This window comes from Eretmochelys imbricata, chromosome 2 (assembly GCF_965152235.1).
Source record: "Eretmochelys imbricata isolate rEreImb1 chromosome 2, rEreImb1.hap1, whole genome shotgun sequence".
In the NCBI taxonomy this organism is placed as follows: domain Eukaryota; kingdom Metazoa; phylum Chordata; order Testudines; family Cheloniidae; genus Eretmochelys; species Eretmochelys imbricata.
This window is the reverse complement of record NC_135573.1, coordinates 251,998,615-252,021,805: the sequence shown is the minus strand read 5'-3', so window position 1 is coordinate 252,021,805 and position 23,191 is coordinate 251,998,615. Positions and strand designations below refer to the sequence as shown.

The following is a 23,191-nucleotide window of genomic DNA, read 5'->3' as shown; positions in this document are numbered from 1 at the left end:
AGAGATATCGGAAAATAGATCAGTCTTCTGTCCTTCTCTTCTAACCATTTCCTTTCCGGGAGGTGGTCTGATCTCTTAATTTGGTTTCCTTTCTCTTTATGTTCCTCTTTGGGATATAATTGTATGATGCCGAATCTAAAATCTTCTAGTGACATTTTTAAAGAAGGTTAGGAAACCTTTAAAATCAGTGATGATAGGAAACAACCATTTTATAGCCAGATTCTGTCTGGCTGTGTGTGGCTCTACTGGACGATAGGAAGAGTGGAAACACACCCATGTTAGGGGCAGCTATGACCTGACTGTGAAGCACAGGAGTAGGGGGAGATCAGCTATCTGTGCCAGAGTCTGGGAGGAAAAGAGAGTTATGCCGTCCTTCTGACCGTTGGAGCACTATCAGATGCTGCTGGAGCTGTGATGAGTTTTGGGGCAGGAGCAAGGGCTATGGACTCCCCAGTACAACATAGAATCATAGAACCATAGAATATCAGGGTTGGAAGGGACCCCTGAAGGTCATCTAGTCCAACCCCCTGCTCGAAGCAGGACCAATTCCCAGTTAAATCATCCCAGCCAGGGCTTTGTCAAGCCTGACCTTAAAAACCTCTAAGGAAGGAGATTCTACCACCTCCCTAGGTAACGCATTCCAGTGTTTCACCACCCTCTTAGTGAAAAAGTTTTTCCTAATATCCAATCTAAACCTCCCCCACTGCAACTTGAGACCATTACTCCTCGTTCTGTCATCTGCTACCATTGAGAACAGTCTAGAGCCATCCTCTTTGGAACCCCCTTTCAGGTAGTTGAAAGCAGCTATCAAATCCCCCCTCATTCTTCTCTTCTGCAGGCTAAACAATCCCAGTTCCCTCAGCCTGTCCTCATAAGTCATGTGTTCTAGACCCCTAATCATTTTTGTTGCCCTTCGCTGGACTCTCTCCAATTTATCCACATCCTTCTTGTAGTGTGGGGCCCAAAACTGGACACACTACTCCAGATGAGGCCTCACCAATGTCAAATAGAGGGGGACAATCAGGTCCCTCGATCTGCTCGCTATGCCCCTACTTATACATCTCAAAATGCCATTGGCCTTCTTGGCAACAAGGGCACACTGCTGACTCATATCCAGCTTCTCGTCCACTGTCACCCCTAGGTCCTTTTCCGCAGAACTGCTGCCTAGCCATTCGGTCCCTAGTCTGTAGTGGTGCATTGGATTCTTCCGTCCTAAGTGCAGGACCCTGCACTTATCCTTATTGAACCTCATCAGATTTCTTTTGGCCCAATCCTGCAATTTGTCTAGGTCCTTCTGTATCCTATCCCTGCCCTCCAGCGTATCTACCACTCCTCCCAGTTTAGTATCGTCCGCAAATTTGCTGAGAGTGCAATCACCTCACTTAAACAAGTACTTAACTTTAAGCACTGCCAATGAATAGGTGGGGTCAAATCCATGGAGCTACTCATGTACTTCAGCAGCACATGCTCAAGTGCTTTGCTGGCCCAGAGCTTCTGTGGAGACATTATAGACACACTACCTTATTCCTCAGTGCTAGGGGCTGGAAGGTGCTGGAAGTTCTACGCCTGGGTGGATGAAGGTATGAAATGAAGTCAATGGTTTCAGGGCAGAGTGTAGTCAAATCTGTATGTCTCTGAATTTTAGATAAAATAATTGCCTTTTAGGCTCTTAGGTACTGAATCTGTCTTGTCATTTGGTACCATTGCGAAGAAGGCATGCGACTGTTGCTGTGGATAATGTGGATGAGAAGTGGAAAAGACCTATGTAGCTGATTGCAGGATGATCAGCCCAATGGAGGGAGATCCTCTGATGGCATAGGTTTGGCACAGTGACTTCTATGCTACCTGCAGCTGGCATAGGGAACATGGCTGAGGATTTTCTGTGACCTGATCCTCCTTGGGCCCATTGGTAGCAGCTGTAATGTAGAGCAGCCCTAATCTTGCTCTAATTTACACTTGGGAAATGGCCTGGCACATATCCAGCCTAGGATCTAGGGAGTAAAAACAGGTTGCTTCAAACCAAGCCTTTTTCACACACCCCTATCCTTGGTTGTGCTGCAAGCTGCTTGGGTTTAGGCAAGGATCAGGGCTGAGAGCTCCAAAGCTGTGCAACTCCTCACAATGCCCCAGGGAAGCAGATAAGTAGCATTATCTTCCCTCTTCCCCTCTTCTCCTTGTATTGGTGCAGAACATGAGAGACTGAGAGATTTCATGACTTACCACCAAGTGAGTCTTTGGCACAGCTGGGATTAAAATTAATGAATTCCTCTCCCTTTGTCACTCACCTCATTAAACCATGTTGTTCCTCTAAGTCAAAGTTTAGCCAACCTGTGTGAATGGAGAAGTGAACTGACCACAGGAGGGGAGAGGGTTCCCTCGTGTCCATGCTGTTAGGAAAGTCCGATACTTATCATCAGAAATTCTTCAGTTGATCATTTATTGGAACATGTAACTCAAACACACAGAAAATAACTTTGAAGAGTTTGCCAGCCACAAAGCCTGAGTCTTTGATTCCAGGTCTCTCTGTCCGATGTTTTGCCCTTTGGGGGACATTTCGGCAGGTAAATAAGAAAATTGCTCCAAATTCCATCAGAAGTCAACAGAAATTTCCATAGAGATATTAGATAACTCTAGCCATTCTCCCAGGACTTTGGACTAATTTAGTTCTGATTCTCATACCAAAGAAAGATCCAGCTATTTCATATTGCACCAAGGTCTCTTTTGCATCCCTTTCTATTTTAGGAATATGCCTACCCATGTGTAATCTCAGCATGTATGGGACAGTGGGAGTAACCAGAGCCATTGCAGCCCATAGTCTAATAAGGATAAGAGGTGAAGTAGCACAGCTAGGACCTGTTCTTGCAAACTTTATTCTCATAACTAGTCCTTTGATATCAGGGATTCAGTGGGATGGCTCACATGAGCAACTGTTGCTGCCATGAGTGACAAGTCATGGCGAGTCCCCTTAGGAGACAGCACACCACAGGTAAAGCCAATGTAACATGATAGACTCATAAAACAGAGAGAGATTGGTCTCTCTCTTTAATGAAAGATGATCCTGTGTGCATCTGTAAGGGTTGGTCCCAGACCTGAGCGGGTGTGTGATGATGATCAGATAATAAAGCAGTCCTCAAAGGACGAGCAAAGTTTGGCCACCCTCTGCAAGACACAGGCTCTTCCCTTCTGCTGCTCCAGTATGAGCTCCCTTCCACTCCCATTTTCCCCACCCCATCCAGTTTACCCTCTCAATCTCTGTGTCTCTTGCACTTAACAACCACTGTGCCTCAGACTCTGCTAATTGCTGTGGTGTTGCGCCTTCTAACATGGCTGCCTGTAATCTATAGTAACCACAGGAAAAAGCACTAACCAATGCCTTTCCTAGCAGTTGCCCTATCTGTTCGCCTGCCCACTCCATTTGTCATCTCCTCTCCTTCTCCTTTGTGTGAGCCTGACAGTGTTTATACTGGTACTTCAACTGTCTTCAGATACGTGGAATAGTCCTGTCCTGTTTGAAAACCTGCCTATGTTAATAAGCAAGAGAGTCATGTTCTAGTCCTGAACTTAACCTGTCTTCCCCATTTTTCCCCCTTCCTAGAGGCTTTGGAGGAATATTTAGTGGTTCCGAGGCATTTTAAAGATGAACAGTGCTCAGTATTTATGGACCCTGGTAGTTTTAAATACAGGTATAAAGGGAATTATTCTGAGGACAGTTTGGTCTGACTTCACATGAAAAATCTTATAGGACATTTCTGAAATGGTTTCTAGCTTAGCTGTGCCAAGATTTTACTGTATAGCTCCATGCAGCATTTCTCCTTTGTATTCAGGATTTGCTATTCCCATTCTTTCCCTTTGGGGAATCAGAACAGCTTTATAACTTCAGTAACACTAAAGTAAAACCTAGGGACCTATGCTACCTTCAGATTCACACTACAGCTCTCCAAGTTTAAACTTTGTGACCTCTGAGGAGACCTCAGCAAACTTAATGGAATTAAGGGCTGGGAGGGAAATACAACACTAATTAGCATTGCACCATCTCAGAGGGGTGGAGGGGACATGTTCAGCATAAATAAATGCGAAACTGCAGCAAAGTCATTTGCATTCCTGAGCCTTCTCAGGTGTGTAGTCATGAAGTAGTTGTCTAAGCTACAAGTGGTTTTGCATATCTATCAAGTAAATCAGAGACTCAGAATCCTAACACACATTAATAGGATGTGATTTTGTGATGCTCTCTGAAGGAGTTTGTGGCTGTAAAGGAATGAATGAATAGAGACAAAAGGTGCAGATTGCCATCTATAACCAATTAGATATTGTTCCGGTGTCATACCTCCAGCTTTTGGGAGACAGCTCCCTCTACACCCTGATGGCTGCTTCCCCCTTTCATTCACTGGCTTTCATGCACTGGCACAAGGCTGCAATGTTTGGGTTGCAATTGCTACAAAGGAGTGTCTGTGTTGGTAACCCAGTAATCAGCGTGTATTAGGTTTCCCTCTCTGCCCAATCCACAAGAGGTGGGTCTGCTGAAGCCTTGTGCATCAGGCTAGCTCAAGCTGTAGCAAATGCTGATATCATCTCTGGAGGTCTCTAGTTCAATCCCTGTTGAGTTAAGCAACATGTTGGCCCTCACACTTTCATTTTTAAAAATTTCACAAAGCTCTTCTATTATTGTTGTTTGACTATTTTGTAATTTATATAATGAAACCTACACTTTCGCCCTAACCCTCCTGACTGTGTCACATTAATCAGTGTCTACAATGTGAACAAAACAAGGAGCAGGATAAAGAAGGAAGGAAAGCAGCTAGATACTGCAGCCAGTTTTTAAACTAATTTCTGCATTTGCTTCTCCTCAATTCTATAGCATCGTCTTGTATTCTGTGGCCCTGGCTGTGGCATCACAATCAAACAGATTTTAGTTAGTGTGTGAGGGTGGTAATAGGTCTGTGTTATGGTCACATCAAGGCTTCTATCACCCTTTAGGATGTCTGTTGGTCTGTGGGAATAGTCAGAATATTTTGTACAAGATAATAGGTAACTCCTGGAAAGAGTACAGTGATGTTGTGTATGTATAGAGGACTACTATTCAAGAGACCCTCAATCTATGACAAAGTTCAAGTGCTTTATGAGCAAAGGTGGGGGGCCACATAAACTAGACATTGAAATCAGAGTGATATCCCAGATGCCATGGAGTGGTCTATGTGGGTAAATGTTGACTTTTTAATGTGTTTTAAGTTAAAGCAATGGACCAGAGTTTGAAAGCATGGATGCCTAAAGTCAGATACCTAAATCTATATTTACATACCCACATTAGCAGCCTAACTTTCACAAGTGCTGAGCGCCCATTCCTCCCACTGAGCAATCAGAAATCCCCGGGACAAATCAATTCACACTGAAAATCCGTCCATCAAGTTTTAAACCATTAAAACAAGTAGTAAATTTTCCCTTCTCAAAGGGCCTAATCCTGTGAGGTGAGGAGTGCCCTCACCTCCCAGAAAAGTCAGTGAAAGTTGAAGATGCTATTCAGCCTCTCTCAGGGTCAAACAGACCTTAAGTCATTGCTGAGCCCAAAATCAGCCAGCTTTCCTCTGATGGCTACGAAAGGGTGTTGCAGTATATACCATATCCCTGTTGTGTCTTGTTATAACCATGTCGCCTGTCTTCAACTGACCAAGGTGTCCTCATTAAGGATTGTTCTATATTTAGCCATTGCTGGGAGCATGTGCCCTACCTTAATCAAAGACCTGGTAGCCATGGCAACGACACAGAGCATCTGGATGGATACAGTTTGCCAAACATTTTAACAAGGTGTGAGATGAATATCACATATCACCATTAGGTGAATTAATTTATCGTTCCTTTCCAGTACAGATTACAAAGTATTCATAACAGCTCCCTTGCCGTAAAATGCTAGACTTTGCATTGATATGAGCCCTGTTAACATAGATTACATTACTAATCTTGTTTTCTTTTAAATTTCATTTTGCAGGTGTATCAGCATTCGTTTACGGCATATTATGTCCTCAGCAAAATACCTTTTGGGTAAGCAATAATTCAGTCTTCATTTTAAAACACAGCAATTTAAAATTCTACAAAGTAATACAAGATACAACTAATGATTTGCCAATAACAATTTCTGTGCAGCAGTCTAGCATCCACTGTACTGTGTGTTGTAGAACAGAACAGAACCTGAAAGAAACAAAAGTAGTCCACTTCCGGGAGAGGGAGTGGTTGGCTGGAATGTAGTATAAATATTATTATAAATATTATAATATGTAGTATTAATAGTATTCATGCTGTTGGCTGGAATGTAGTATAAATAGCTAAAAACTGGGAAGTAAACATAAATTTGTGTACTCTGAATATCACACTAGCTACTAGTCACGTGCAAATTTTTACCAGCAAAAATGGGGAGATACAATAGACCTGTACTTTGCTGTTATTAGAATATTGTAAGTGCAATTCTCAAACTAAAGCTCTAGTTTGCTATTCACTGTATTCTTTCACTGGTTTATTATTCCTATAGAGAGTGTCCAAACAGGTGGTAAGCATTTCTCATACCTAAAAGTCAGCTCCTGCAAAGACTTGCAAGTGTGCCTTTTGTTATGCTCCTGAGTAGTTTCAGTGAACTCAATGACACTACAGATGGCTCTTATCTAGCAAAGCACTTAAGCACTTGCTTAAGTCCCACTGACTTCAATGGGATTTTTTATTTCAATTGAGCTTAAGCATCTGCATGAAATTAAGTATGTGTTTAAGTGCTTTGTTGAATCAGGATCCTGTGAACAGTTGTGCATAAAGTTTGGCAGGATAAGTGCCTAAGTAGACAAAATGGGAGGAGGAGAAGAGATGTTACATGCCTTTTTATAAAGTGCTGGATTGCAATATTCTATAGTACCTTTCTCCACGTGAAGCCCCACTGAAGTCAGTGGGTATTCGATGAATAAGTTACCACCAACCACAAGGAAGTGGATATCAAAATGTGGCCCAAAAATTGGTTTTACATTTTTCAGTATGTTTATCCTACCATATTTTTATATGTAACAGGAAAGTAGAAATACAAAGTATTTATAATGATCTCTTGGAAAGCAATTATTAATATAATACTTTTTATAAAAATTCAAGCATGAAAGAATTTAGTCATGTCGGCACAAATTTTTAAAGGTATTTAGGTGTTGCTGTGCTCAGCATGGCAATGCCTAAACGATTTAGGAGCTTAAATATCATTTTCAAAAGGGATCTAGGTACTCAGCAGTCTAAATCCCATTGACTGCCAGTGCAGTTTAGACTCCTAGATGCCTTTTGAAAATGAGATTTAGGCTCCTAAATCAATTAGATGTTGTGATGCTGAGTGCAGCAACACCTAAATAACTTAAAAAGCTGGAGCGTAGTTTTCCTGTTAAAGGTCTCTCTGATTTTAGGTTTGAAAATAAATTCCTAACTTCAGAGTATGATTTAGACCTCAGTCTGACAAACAGACATCATGTTTAGTTTCTTACAAGGCTGGTAATGTGCAGATGTTGTGTCAAGGAGATATCTCAGTATATGCCCCCACTTAGTTAAAAAAGAGTTCACATAGAGAATTTCTTTCAGTGGTGTCCAGTTAACAGCCAAGAAACATCACTGTGCTTTCTTTACAGAAATTCTGTTTTCCGCACATATATATATTTTAAAAAATCCCCAAATGTTAGAAACTCTCTAAATTAGCAATTTAGGAATCCAGACAGTTCACTACTACCACAGAATCGTTCATCATCCACCCCACCAAATTTACATCTCATATTGAATCTTTATTTTATTCTGTAATGGAACCATGCTGTTGGATGAATACTTTTGATTTCATTTATTCATTCAGTGTGAAGTGAAGATTCTGAAAGGAATATAGTGCCAGGAGGCACTGAGTTACGTCAGAGTCCTGTCTGTTTTCTCAGAGTATGATGTGTTGGTAGAGCAGGAAGATATTTTAATGGAGAGAATTGGTAGGATTGCTCTGTTTGGTGTTATGAAATGTGTTGATCACATAGTGTGATCGGGTTGTGTAAGTATATGTAGATCTCGCAAGCTCACATTTTTATCTGTATTGTAGAGCAACTAGCAAGTTGTTTCAGAGTAGCAGCTGTGTTAGTCTGTATCCGCAAAAAGAAAAGGAGTACTTGTGGCACCTTAGAGACTAACCAATTTATTTGAGCATAAGCTTTCGTGAGCTACAACTCACTTTTTTCCCAGTGGGTAATGTTGCATGATGCAATAGTGCAATAAGTACATTGTAAATGCAACCCTTGAGGAGGGCTACTGAAGGGGAATTTATAATCTTCTAGAAATATATTTGGAATTTTGCACATGATGTAGGAAATTCTAGTGGATATAGTTAAAAGGGTGGTCCCAACTGAGTGGTGTGATAGTGGGCAAGGAAAGATGACGCACAACTCAAAAGCAGTGCTTTCATTTAGAGAACAAAACTCTCGCATCACACTGGGTGGGAGTGGGGAGGGGAGGCTGTTGACCTAGTAGGGACACACACACACACCTGCCTTAGAGCAGAGTATTTATTTTATTGTATTTCTTTAGATTTGACATTCCTGAACAAAGCTCTTGTAAACACTTTGAGCGCCTTGACAGCAATTAAACTTACAATAACCACCCAGCAGATGTAGTACCAATATGCAAACAAATTAATGTCACTAGCCACCAGCCTTAAATAATCAAATGGAGGGAACCATTTACCTCAGCTTGCAGTCAGTAAAAATGACAACTCTCCCAGAAAGCTGCTCAGCCCCAAATCCTGTCCCAGAACACCCTCATGTCCTTCCCCCAAAGCCCTGTCAGGTGCAGTGCACCCTACTTCTGCTGCAAAACGAGGCAGCCTATGTACCCTGTTAGTATGTGCTGCCAGCTGAGGAGCTTGGGGCCTGCTCATGCTTCCAAGCCAGTGGCCACAGCTTGAGCCTAGGTGTCCACATTAGCTGTGACCCCAGCCCATCTCAGTCCTTCTGTTTCTAAATGTGAATTCCACAGAACGTATACCCCATGGGCTGTGCCAGTGTAAGTTTCCCTGAACTGTCTCACCCACCTTCCTCGCCCGCAGCTCTGACCTTTCATAATGAGAGGAGTAGGTAGTTCAGCCTTCACGCTCATTCAGCCCTTGCTGCCTCTGCTGGGATTTCCTAATAAGGGAGCCAATTAGTGTCACCACTTTTAAAGAACATGACATTAATTTAATTCAATTCTCTCCATAAATTGCTTTTTTTAAGGGAAATTACTGATTTTTTTGCTGGTTTCCTGCAGATCCTGGTTATGATTATAAACAGAGATGGATCTGAGCCACCAAAGTTTGGCTTTAGATTTGAACTTTCCCCAAGTTCTGGTTGGGAGCTTGACTTGGGTCCACCTCTAGTTTACAATGTACAGTTCAAGTGAAGACACTGGCAAATAGTGTGTGAAATGTCCCGATCTGGAAACCCTTACTCCTTTCAGTGCCTTTGGAGATGTATATCAAATTGTTTGTGTGAGTAAGAGAAGTGGGTCTGAGCCCCTTGTGCAGAGTGAGTGATAAATGATAGCAGAGATAAGCCTCATAGTATCTTATTAAAAACAAAGTATGAGGTTGAAGAAGAAGGGAAAATAATCCCTGCAGAGTTTTAAACCCTTCCCTTCCCCTCCCATTATCTCAGATTTCTACAGATTTTTTTGTAGATTCAGGATAAAAATCCCCCATAGATTTTGCCAAATTTCCCTTCAGATTTCTGTGGTCCACTGATGTTAAGAAGGGTTTTAGTTTTTTTATGAAGGGACTGATTTATGGGTCTATAATTGTTCTTATTTTCAAGAGCATAGGGGGTTTTTTGCTTTATTTTTTTTTTAAAGGCTGCTCAACAGAGCTAGAAACATGGCACCCACTACCTGTACCCCTGTTTTCTTTCTATCAAGTGTCAGAGCAGTGAAGCTCATACTGTTCTTGGGTGCCATCTAGTGGATTTGTTACTTTTGTAAAATTTAGCAGGTGTTTCATCAGACACAGCTTTGTATCACACATTTGTTTTTCTCTTACTGGTGCTGTCAAGGAACCTGATGGAAATGGCTTGTTACCTGCATTTTAAAATACTTTTGCAAAGCTTCTAGTGCAACATGATGGCTTCACTTGCCAAGCTGTCAGTGGCCACCTGTTATTATTTATTATTTGTGTTGCAATAGCACTTATGAGCTCCATTCCTGGACCAGGACCGCATTGTGGTAGGCACTGAACATAAATACAATCCTATTTGTTAATTTCTGATTGTTGTTCTTTTGTTTACTCATGGGAGCATGAATTCTGCTCACTAGAGTTACTCAGTGTAATTGATCCTTGCTAGGCCCCAACTGCCCAGCCCCGCAGACAAATCTTCCACTGAGGTGGAAGAAATATATGATTTGTGTACAGTCTGCAGGATGAGCACTGCATTCTTCAGCTAGATTGAAAAAATATCTTCCTGCTTGACTCTTCCCCTTGAGAACCACTTGCCAAAGTTTTTGTATTGAACTACATCATATGACTCCCTATTTCTTGTTAGGTTTTATTACATGTTATTCGTGCTCTTGCTGTGTGGTGCCTATTACTGATTTACATTATTTAATAAACCAACACAGTGTTTAATGGACTGTATGGGTTTTTTTGTCTTTTCCACTGGGGCTCTGCACTGGAACCTTGCACTGAATAATCACCATCTCTTATCTAATGCTTTTTGTCCCTAGCTCTCAAAGCACTTTACAAAGGAGGTTAGTATCATTATCCCTGTTTTTCAAATGGGGAAACTGAGGAGGAACTGACTTGCCTAAGGTCACCCAGCAAGACAGTAGCAGAGCTGGGACTAGAACCCAGGTCTCTTGAGTGCTTCAGAAGGCAGGTTATTGCATGAGTGCCTACTACACTGACCTCGAGGTTGTTGGTTACTGGCCGCTGTTTAAAACAGCATGCGGCACTAGCTGGACCACAGGTCTGTTCTGGTATGGCAGCCCCTATGGAAGAGGTAGCATTTGATTGTTCTTTTTCCAAGTACCTATATCTGTTGCCTTCACCAGGGCCTAAAAAAGACACCATTTTCAGTTCTGCTTTATTTTTAAAATGCCCAAAGTAAAACTTAGCATTAAAAGTACAGTCTGTCAAACTTCCTGCTGTTCATTTGTTTCTGAGCTGATTGTTATCCTTTAGCACTACTGGTAGGAAAAGATTGCTACTGACCGCCAAGCAATGAACCCTCGCCACAATATGTGAGAGAAAAAAAAAACCCAAAGCAGAATTCTCAAATGTGCTTGTAAGGCTCAGACAGGAGGAGATTTAGCAGCGATTACATTGTATGCGGAGAGGAGGGAATTGTGCACAACAGCTTCTAGGCAGGATTTACTCTTCTTGCCAGATTTATACTGTGTAACAAGAGGCAGCTGGTAGGCATAGCCAAGGAGAAATCTTAGAGCACAGTTATGCTCTTCATATCCACAGTGTAGAACTCTATTCAATATTCCACACTCATCCCCCACACAGAACTCTGATTAGCATCAAGAAAAGTTCTGTGCGTGGACTAAGTGCCAAATCTGCAGTAGAGATCCCCACAATGGATAAGAAATAGGAGAATTTTGCTCTTTGTGCATCAGGGATACATTTTCAAAGCAGTGTGTGTAGATTTCACTGTACAACTCCCACTAATGTTCAGATTCACCCTGTGTCCCTTACACCAGCTACTGATAGTAAACAGAATAAAATAAAATAAAATAAAGAAAGCCAAATCAGACTTTGTATACAGAAAGATAGTTATCACAAACACACAAGAATCTCATTGCAAAGCAGTAGAGACTAAAATCTTTCTCGTTGAAGGACAGTAAGATTTTATCATAACACTTAGGGTCTGTGACAGGAGGAAGAAATTATTTAATATTTAGTCTCATGGCTAAAAGAAACAAAAGTACTGGGAGTAAAGAGAACTGGGTTCAGTTCCTGGCTCTGCCACTGACTTCTTTTGATTTCACCTCTTCCTTTGATTGCTACACATCACTATAGTATTTGAACACGGTGGCAAGTCAAATAACTTCACTGTGCCTCTGTTTCCCCAACTCTTAAAACAGGGATGATAATGCTATTTATCTACCATGCACAGCTGTTGTGAGATTTTATTCATTAATGTTTGAGATACTTGGATGGCAAATGCTACAGAAGGGCAAAGTACTATTATTATATCTATTTGCAGCTAATCGGATTTTAACTAGCAGAAACGAGTGATTTTCTCTCTCTCACTTACCTATACATATATAGCTCCTCCTACAACTGTATGTAAAAATTTAGTGATGTGAAGTATGTTAAACAAATATGGAACAAATACCTTTCATTCACTTAGAAAAATCTATGCTCTCCTATCACTGCTACTTTCTTTTCTTCCTCCACTTGCCTGAGTATTGCTGCCATCATTTTTGTTCCATCTATTGTTGTTGTAGCCTGACCTCAAAAAGAGAGGTCTGTGTAGGCTTGAAAGCTTCTCTCTGTTACCAACAGAAGTTGGTCAAATAAAAAATATTATTTTTGTTGTCTTTTCAATCTAATTTACACTGTGAGCTCAGGGACCTTTGCCTGCAAAGTTCCATGCACACCTGTGTCTCTCTATAAACAATAATATCCTCATGTTGCAATAGGCTTATTTTTTATTTTGTTCTTGAGAACAGAAGAATTAGCAGTGGGTGAACACAGTGTGATAAAGCCCAGTGAAGTCAGTGTGAATCTTTCCGTTCATTTCAGTTGGCTTTGGACAAAGCCCTGATAGAGATGATGTTGGGTCAATGAACTTGTTGCTATTTTAAATTGATCTGAACCTCAAACTCTACAGGCCATTGTACACTGGCTAAGTTATTACAAGGGCATTTGTTTGTTTTTAAAGCCCATTTTGTTTCCTTTAGTAAGAAAGCACCAGCCATTTTATCCAACAGAGCCCATGCTTAGGGCAACATCCCCCATCAAGTTTTGGACTCCGTGTTGTTTTTATCCCCCATCAAGAGACTGCTCTGCAAAAGAGATTCAGATTTGAAATGCAGTTCCATTTGGATCTCTGGTGTGCACAGTTAGAGGGAAATCCCTTTCAGCAGATCAGCACCGCATCATTTCAGGAGGATTCCCTGTTCATCCCCATGGGTTGATGTTTTTTTTGTGAATCTCTTCCATCTTCCCCCAGGCTAGAGCTACCTCCCAACCAACCCCCAACTCTGCAGGGTGTATACCCTTCACCAAACTGGCCAGCACCAAATCTCAGCAGATGGGGCTGAGTTTCACTCCTTGTTTATACCCAGCATTTTAAACATGGTACAAAGACCACAGTTAGAAACAGAACAATGAAGATAGAGGAAAGTGAGAAACCATTAGATTACAGTGCCATCATTCACCACAAAGCAGGCCACACACGTTTGTAGAAGCCCTTTCAATTGTTCTGCTTTTCTGTAGCACACATCCTGAAATAGAATAGAAGAGAATGCACAGGGTTTTTCTTTTGTTTTGTTTATTTCTTTAGCTGGGACGTTTTCTGCATTTGTTTGGAGGTTGGAGGAGCTGCTTTTTTTGTTTCTTGTTTTGTTTTGTTTTGTTTTTGCTGATGTACAAGATGCCATGGGATTTTCATGTTACACAGAAGTAAACCAGATGCATTTCCCCAAGGGGCCCATTTGTGCGTTGGCCCCTATCACACAGTAGATAGACCCTACAGGCATGAACTTTGATTAACATTTGCAGCTATGCACACTGTAGGCTCATAAAGTTGTTAAGCCCATTTAAAATCTGGGTGCATTATTGTTCAATTATGTAACATGCTATTTTGTGCATAGTGCATTGCAAAGCACAAACAAAGGCATGGTAGTCCTTAGAAAAAAATTGCAGCCTCAGGGCCCAATCGTACAAGGTGCTGAGCACCTCCCCACTCCTGTGGGTTTCAGTGGGGGTAAGGATGCTAAGCACCTCTCCAAACTGTGCACTAATGCATGCAATGATGTTAGTGTGTCTCATGGGCTCTGGTTCCCTTCATCAGCACCATGCTACTAGGGACTCTTCTGGCTGCTGCTGACCCTGGGAGCGGATTCTCTGTGGAAAACATAATATGGTCCCTGGTGGATGAGGCACTTTGAAACTGGAAGAGGGGAATGATACATATCCGCACCGGGTCTTCCTTCTCCCATCCCACCCCTTGGCACAGATCTTGGCCTCACAAAACACCCACCATGGCGTACGGAAGAGGAGAAGGAGCAATGGGAAATAAAGGTGACTGATCTTCTCCACCATCATATATGTGAGGGAGAGATCAAGGCACAAAGGATCCTTACATATGCAGGGGTGCATGTGAGTGCACACGTGGGTGAGAGGGAGAATCCCCACCATGAGATTTCAGATGTGAAGACTTCCCCTTACGCATGTACTTCAGGTGTATGCATTTCTTTTGTTTGGCAGAATTATAGGGATGGAGTAGTGCATTGTTCCTTCTAAATAAGGAATGTATTTTATTAATCCAGTTTTAAAATGTATGTAAAATCAAGTTAATTGTAGCACTGCCTATCAGTGACCATGTCCTCATTGACAGGAGTCTAGTAATAATGGGTCTTCTAAAAGTACATCTTGGATCTTTTGTCTGATGAGTAAACCCAGCTTGAGTCGATGGCATTTAACAGAAAGGTGTGTTCTACCATCCTTGAAACACACACACACACACTCAACCCTCCAAGATTGCCTCTAGTCCTGTTGACTTGACATGAAAATGAAATCTGAAGACAGAGTCCTAGCTTTCAAAAAGATATGTAAAATACCAAGTCAGTCTTGTTTATCTAAAACCCAGTAATACAAAGTGATAGATTACATCAGACAACAAACCCAAGAACCAACCTCTTGCCAGAACTGAGGGCCTGATCCTGCTTCCAATGAATTCAAAGTTGTTGGTTTGGGGGTGGCGGGGGGGAAATAGAAGCAAGATTAGGTCCTTACTGATTTATCTCAACCATATCTCCTCTGAGATCTTGGTGCCCAGAATGGCTCTCTGCAGGCATTGCCTCCATGTGCTGTAATCCCAATAGATCTTACAAGTCAGTCCAGGGCAGTTGGATGGGAATCTCCAAGGCAGAAGTTCTCAAACAGCCTTTCTTGGTCCTATTGGGATCCAGGAAGTGGGCGGGCAGAAGCCCACCCACTGGTAAAGGACCCCCTCTCAGCCTGCGGGGATCGTCTACAGGACCTGGAAACCAAGTGATTTCAGGGGACAACTAATGAAATAACAGGGACAGGAGTGCGGTCACCTTTCTTGGTGGTAGGCAGAATTAACCACATTTAGGAACCACATCTAGGAACATCTGTAGTGGAGGGAATGAGGTGGGGTGGCAAGCAGTCCAGGGGGGAGGGGAAAGGGACCAAACCTTTCTTAGTAGAGCTGCTGCTCTAAGGAATACTTAGGTGCTGTATGTAGGAAGGTGTTGGGGCTTCACTAAGTGGTGTTTCCCAATCTGAACCAATGACCCAGCTGATTTTTAGGAGATGCAATGCTGAGGTGTAAATACGAGGTTTGTTGGTCCTAGGATCTTCCAGAGATCACTTCTGAAGTATATAGGTTTTACATCAGGGTCTCTCTAGCCCCTTCCCTCCCCATTTTCTTATTTGGGAGAGCTGATCTTCACATTTTTATTTATTGTTTGTATTGTGGGAGCACCTAGGAGCCCCAGTCATGGACCAGGACCCCTTTGTGCTAGGCTCTGTATAAACACAGACCCAAAAGAGGGTCCCTGCCCTAAGGCGCTTACAGTCTAAGACAACTGGGAACAGATGGATAAGGACAGATGCGGGAGTGCAAGTGACCAGTGAAGCAATATTGGTCAGGGTGACAGGCAGCACACCAACAGGCTAGCCATTATCAAGATGTCCGTATGCATCACGGCAAAGGAGCTTTCTGAGAAGGGATTTGAAGATGGAGAATGAAGTAATTTCGTGGATCACCTCGCAAACATGTGGTTTGCAGCATGGGAGAAAGCGCGAAGGTGCTTGTTTGAAAACCTGACAAGTGGGTAGTGGAGGCTGATGTCATGGGTCAATCGGAGAAGACACATGGCTACTGTAAATGTACGGTATCCCACGTAGTCCTACTCGCTTTAACATTTCTAGTCTCCCTCTCAGGGGAGTCCTTTCAAGGTCTGGGTTTTATTGCTACACCTCAGCTGTTGATTGCTAACCTGACTTATTTGAGACCCTGCTGATTCCCGTGGAAGATTCACCTTCTGCCTCATGGAGCTCCAAGACTAGATAGCTGCAAAAACTTAATGGAGTTAAACACCAGTCAGAGAAAATGGCTTTTAAGTGGCTTATTTTGTCCCTTGGAGACTGTCACCTCTTCACCGTCCCTTTGTGTGGACTAGACATGATTCCAGCAGTGGAACCAAAAGTTTTTTTTTTAAAATCTCTGTCATATGCACTTTCAAGATGTCACATGAGGAACATAAAGACCATTTCCAGCATCTGCAGATGCTTAGAGAAAACTAGAGATTCCAGTCAATGCCTCCATTCCTCCAGACTAGATTACTGTAACTCCTTACCATTTCCCAATTTCTGCTGGATTTTTAAATCACCTCCAGTGTTTTCACAATTTCACAACAAAGACCAGCCTGTGCCATGAATTTTACATCGTTCCGAATGGACATCCACTGGCTCCTGCTCTGACAGATGATTGATTTTAATGTTGTATTAGCATTTTTGCCAGGTTGTGCTTGGCCTACTGCCAGATATTACATCGTTGTATGCGGTAGCCACACAGACAGACTGTAGTCAGCTAGGCTGATTAGACTCCTTACATTTGTGGCTGAATTTGACTGGGTTGCTGACTCTGTTGAGCAAACTTTTTTTGTTACCTGGTGCTTTTGTGTTTTATGCTCCATGTCTGGAATTCAGTGCCTGTGGGTGAAATGTGTGGTATCCCTGGTTGTTTTTAAGACCAAACCACAGATCTCCTATATAGCTGTGCTTGAACCTTCAGTGGGTTTCATTTGCTTTCATTTCCTGCATTTTCCTTTAATCATTGAAAAACACTGCTTGGGGCTTACATGAAGTGGGCTGTACAATAAAATGTTGGGTTATTTCTCAAGACATTTTAAATATGTTTGGGTGTGTGGGCTTGCATACGTTCATGTGCACACACATACATGCACGCTTAAAAGAGAAAGAGCTCAAAAGAGCTCAGGAGAGGTTTTCCAATCTATTTAAGCACTTACATTAAAATGTGGGGTGAGGAGAGGGGTCCTAGTGCTGCATCTTCAGACAGTCTAAGTCCTTGATTAATTGTTCCAGCATGTCTTTGATTCCCTTCTATATTTTGTTTTCTTCTCTCTCTCTCTTTCTGGGCCTTTCTGTAGATCTGTGTGTCTCCTGGGAAGTGTTTCTCTTTCTGACATCTGTCTCTTCTCCTCCTTTGTGTACACTGAAGTAAACAAGTCATTTAATTGTTTAACAATGTCTTTTCCATCTGTTAGAAATAACCTTCCTATCTCTTGGAAGATTTGCTTTTTCTCTCAAAGTCACTACTGTACCTTTGGTTCTTTTGTACTTGGACACATTTTTAGTTCCCGTAATCTCTTCTACAATGATTTTTGTGTTCCATCTTGCTTTTCTTATCATACGTCACACATGCTTAACTGTAGAGTCTTCACAGTTCTTTAGAGTCCTTCTGCTCGTACACATCCACCATCCTGTTTGGAACAATTTAGCAGTCTCTCCTCTAGAAAGACTTAGACCTAGCATAGCAGGGTTTAAACAAGTCAAGATAGAGGTGCATTGGGGATGTTTGCACACCTGCGCCATCTTCTATCTGGTTCAAAACAGTAAATATTGTTCCCTCACTTCCCAAGCACTAAAATCAATCACAAGTTTAAGGGACTAAAGAAGAGACAGTAAACCTTTAATAGGAGTGTTCTCAGTGATTTCCAGGTTTGGAAATGAAGGCGAATGTAAAGAGTGTTTGGTTACAGAAAAGGATGGTGTACAATAAAAATAGTAGAAATGTGTAATGGAAGCGGTTCATTAATAAACATTGTATGAACTAACTAATAGTGCATGAAGATTTATCCAAAATCACCCATTTTCAAGCCAACATCCTGTACAAATGAGACCACAAGGGAAGGTTCAGAAAAAACTGCAAGGCCTACATACAAGTAGCTGTGAGAAACACAGCATCTTCAGAGAGGCCTGAATGATTGTTATAAATGATAGTTCTATACTCCTGGGGAAAATTCTGCACCACTGCATGCATGCAGAATTCATGTCCCCTACAGATTTTTTTGTTCCCCACAGAAAATAGATTCTGCCAGCAAAGCACTGCAATTACACCTTTCACCCACCAGGGGCTGATGTGGTGCCAGAAGAGAGGGCAGCAGGCTCAGGGCCTGAGCAGCCAGCCACAGAGAGGGAGAAGGAGAGGCTGCTTTCCTCACAGCACCCTGCCCATGGGGCGAGGTGAGGAGGCAAGGGATATGGGGGAAACAGACAGAGTGGGGCACACAGGGCTGCTGGGAGATCACATAGCTTGGGGTTCAGAAGGGCTAGTGGGGGGGACTAACTGGGGCAGGGGCAAAACAGCTACTGTGGTGAAAGCATTGAGCCAGGGGCTGAATAGCATTGGCCTGCTAAACCCAGGGTTGTGAGTTCAATCCTTAAGGGGGCCATTTAGGGAAATGGAGCAAAAATTGGGGATTGGTCCTGCTTTGAGCAGGGGGTTGGACTAGATGACCTCCTGAGGTCCCTTCCAACTCTGATATTCTATGAATCTATGAATCTATGAATGGGAGTGGTGGTGCATGGACATGTGGGAGTGTGGGGGTGCAGGGCCACATGGGGTCAGGGGGAGGGGAGTGGCTAAGTGGAAGTGCAGGGACATATTGAGACAAGAGGGTGAGAGGTTCAGGGACACATAGGAACAGAGGATGGGGATGGCTGAGTGGGGGTGCAAGGACACATAGGGATGAGGGAGAGGGAGTGCAGGGACACATGGGGATGGGGGGCAGATGTGCCTGACTGAATGGGAGAGGCTAGTGGTCAGCCAGCATCTGCATGGGAGAGGCTCCCCAACTCCCTAACAATCCCTCTCTCCCCCTCAAAAAACCCCTATTCCATACTTGTCCCACCCCCACCCAACAACCCTCCAGGTTCACTCCCGGGCTTATTCTCAGCAATTACTTCCTTGTCCTTCAGCTCCTCCATTACCCTGACTTCCCCAAGCCTTTGCACTGCTTCTGAGGGGTGTGGGAAATAAGTCTTGTATTGTAGTTTAAATAAATTACTACTCAAAGTTCTATATTAGAGAGGAGAGGAGGGATGGTCCAGTGGCTAGAGTGCTCGTCGGGGATTAAGGAGACCACCACTCCACCAATGGCTTCCTGTATAACTTTGGGCAAGTCACTTTGTGCCTTAGTTCCCCATCTGTAAAATGGCACAATAGCCTTTCCCTATCTCACAGCTGTGGTGTGAGGCACTCTGATAATACAGTAATGGGGTCCAGCTGCCTAAGAGAGATTTTCAAATGAGCTCAGGATCAGATTTCCAAATGCTTGGCACCCACAGTTGGTGCTGGATTTTCAAAAGGGCTCAGGACCCATTCTGCTGTGGAGCCCTTCTAAAGATCTGGCCATGCTGCTCCTCCATGCCATGGCGACGCACTGCACTGAGCGAGCTACTGCTCTCTGGTTTGAAGTCAAGGGTTAGCACTGAAAACAGTTACTTTGAATGCATGGCTTATTAAATCCTGCAACCACACAGTATAATTTGCTATCCGTTATCTTTGTAGTTGGAAGCACAAGGTTTGGAAATGAATTAGCGCAACTGCAGCAATGTTTTTGCTGCTTTTTAAACTCTGCAAACATCAGATAGTCGCAGCCCATCTAAACGATTTAGGAGCTAGTTCAGTGGATAACATTCTTTTGTCTTTAAAAATAGGTGTGAGGGAGAGAGAGGATGACTCTTCCTGCTTTGTCACTAGCACAGCACCTTTCTGGTAAAGCGAATGGTGGTCTTGTCTTTCTGTGTTGTGTTACCCCTTATCAGTTACCAAAGCTTGTTTATGCTGCAGTTCTCATTGTAATAGAATTTAGCTCTCCTGAAAGATGATGCAGTGAGCAGAACTGACATGACTTGTCTGTTATTGGTCTGAATTATTGGCTAGAATTGATATGCATGTCCCTCAGCTCCATATGCTTTCTTTGATGTGTTGCTGGCTTGAATTCTTGTAGTTTGTCCAATCTGTTCATTTGAGGGGAACATTTTAGTATTATAATATGTGACAGACCCAGACCAGTGGGGTACAGGAGTTTGGTAGAAGGCAAATATACTGGCCACTGGATGAACAGTTTCCTGTTCCCTGAGTGACTAGAGCAGGGGCTGCACTACAGCAATCAAGAACCTGCTAGAACCAATTAAGACAGGCAAGCTAATTAAGACACCTGGAGCCAATTAAGAACATACTAGAATCAATCATGGCAGGCAGACTAATCAGGACACCTGGTTAAAAAGGATCTCCCATCAGTTAGGGGAGGGGGTGCAAGGAGCAGGGAGTGAGAAGGTGTGCTGCTGGAGGACTGAGGAGTACAAGCGTGATCAGGCTTCAGGAGGAAGATCCTGCGGTGAGGATAAAGAAGGTGTTGGGAGAAGGCCATGGGGAAGTAGCCCAGGGAGTTGTAGCTGTCACGCAGCTGTTACAAGAGACACTGTAGACAGTTGCAATCCACAGGGCCCTGGGCTGGAACCTGGAGTAGAGGATGGGCCTGGGTTCCCCCCATCCCCCTCAACTCCCTATTTGAGACAAGAGGAGGTGACCTGGACTGTGGGTCCCACCAGAGGGGAAGGTCCCTGGCTGATCCCTGGACCCACTAGGTGGGTCAGCAGAGACTGTGGGGATTGTTCTCCTCCCTTTCCCCATGCTGGCCAGTGATGAGGTTAGCTGAGTGAACGGCAGATTTGCGCCACTAGCAAAGTTGGCCAAACTGAGGACTGTCCTGAATCTCCGAGGCAAGCAAATCCACCAATAAGCACAGGACCCACCAAGGCAGAGAAGGAACTTTGTCACAAATATTTTACATGTCTTATTGGCACAGGTGAAAAATTGGCCTTAATAGTTTGTGTAACAAGTGGTTGAAGTGTGTTTTTCCTCTCAGTAAATCACAATACAATTTTTCATAATTTATCAGCCTGCTATGTTTCTGCCACACAAAGAGGCTACTCTCTGTTGGGGTAACCAAAATGGCTAACCACATTGCTAGAGTTTTGACAGAAGTGGCTGGCTAGTGGCTTAGGCATAAAGTACATGTAACCCTAGAATTAATCATAAACAGCTGTGAAGTTGTTCCATTGTGGTGACTGGGAGCTTTGTGGCTGATTTTAATGGGAACAGAGAGCACTCAGGATAGAGTGCATCATTTACTTGCTCCCCAGCTCAGATCTTTCAAAAGCAACTAAGGACTATGATAAGCCCTTTATAACCAAACTTTGCAGGATGGAAGCAGAATTTGCACTGCTCCAGGAGACATTCTGCCTTTGGAGGACAAAGGCCGTACGAATGCCACAGGGGTCATGCATGCTATGCCAGAGCAGCAAATGTTATGCATCTTTTAAAAATGAGTTCAGTGACTTCATAGCTTTCTTTGACAGTGTAACAAGCTTTGTGGATGGGGGGAAGCAGTAGCTGTGGTATACGGGCAGTCCTCTGACTTACGACACAATTGGTTCCTGATAATTGCGTCATAAGTCGAAACGTCATAACTTGGAGCCACAATCCACTCCAATTCAGAAATGTCGTAAGTCCCATTTGTCATAAGTCAAACGTTGTAAAGTCGAGGACTGCCTGTATCTTGACTTTAGTAAGGCTTTCATACTGTTTTGCATGACCTTCTCATAAACTAACTAGGGAAATACAGCCTAGATGAAGCTACCATAAGATGGGTGCATAATTGGTTGGAAAACCGTTCCCAGGGAGTAGTTATTCCCAGTGGTTCACAGTCAAGCTGGAAGGGCATATCAAGTGGGATCTGGCAGGGATCAGTTCTGCATCCAGTTTATCAATCGTTGAATCGTAGGACTGGAAGGGGCCTGAAGAAGCCAATAATTTAGATAATGGCACAGAGAGTACACTTGTAAAGTTTGTGGACGGTACCAAGCTGGGAGGGGTTGCAAGTGCTTTGGAGGATACGATTAAAATTCAAATTGATCTGGACAAACTGGAGAAATGGTCTGAAGTAAACAGAATGAAATTCAATGAGGACAAATGCAAAGTACTCCACTTAAGAAGGAACAGTCAGTTGCACACATACAAAATGGGAAATGACTGCCTAGGAAGGAGTACTGTGGAAACGTGTCTGGGGGGCAGAGTGTATCGCAAGCTAAATATGAGTCAATAGTGTAACACTGTTGCAAAAAACACAAACATCATTCTGCGATATATTAGCAGGAATATTGTAAGCAAGACACGAGAAGTAATTCTTCCGCTCTACTCCACGCTGACTAGTCCTCAACTGGCATATTGTATCCAGTTCTGGGCACCACATTTCAGGAAAGATGTGGAAAAATTGGAGGAAGTCTAAAAAGCAACAAAAATTATTAAAGATCTAGAAAACATAACTTATGAGGCAAGATTTAAAAAACTGGGTTTGTTTAGTATGGAGAAGAGAAGACTGAGAGGGAACATAACAGTTTTCAAGTACATAAAAGGATGTTACAAGGAGGAGAGAGAAATTTTCTCCTTAACCACCAAGGATAGGACAAGAAGCAATGGGCTTAAATTGCAGCAAGGGTGGTTTAAGTTCGACATAAGGAAAAACTTCCTAACTGTCAGGGTAGTTAAGCTCTGGAAAAAATTGCCTCGGGAGTTTGTGGAATCTCCATCACTGGAGATGTTTAAGAGCAGGTTAGACAAACACCTGTCAGAGATGGTCTAGGTAATACTTAGTCCTTGCCATCAGTGCGGGGGCTGGACTAGATGACCTCTTGAGGTAGCTTCCAGTTCTCTGATTCTATGATTCAAGCAGTAGGCCACCAGTGCATGTGGCAAGGGGCAAGGCTACAGCCTTGGTTACAGCCATACCCTATCATGCCCCATTTACGGGTCCTGCATTTCTTGCTCTGTGCAAGCCCTGGGTTTTAGCTGTCCTCTGGACAGGTGCACAAGGGAAGGGCTTACTCTACCCTCATTTGTAC

General features: G+C 43.0%; 1 protein-coding gene across 1 annotated transcript in view; it reads left to right on the top strand.

Moving 5' to 3' along the window:
- Nucleotides 1-23,191, top strand: part of DPP6 (dipeptidyl peptidase like 6) — a 614,028-nt gene that overhangs the window by 417,341 nt on the left and 173,496 nt on the right. The window contains exon 6 of the mRNA XM_077809495.1: nucleotides 5,981-6,033. Within this exon, the coding sequence (XP_077665621.1) occupies nucleotides 5,981-6,033 (53 nt within the window). The remainder of the gene's footprint in view (nucleotides 1-5,980; nucleotides 6,034-23,191) is intronic.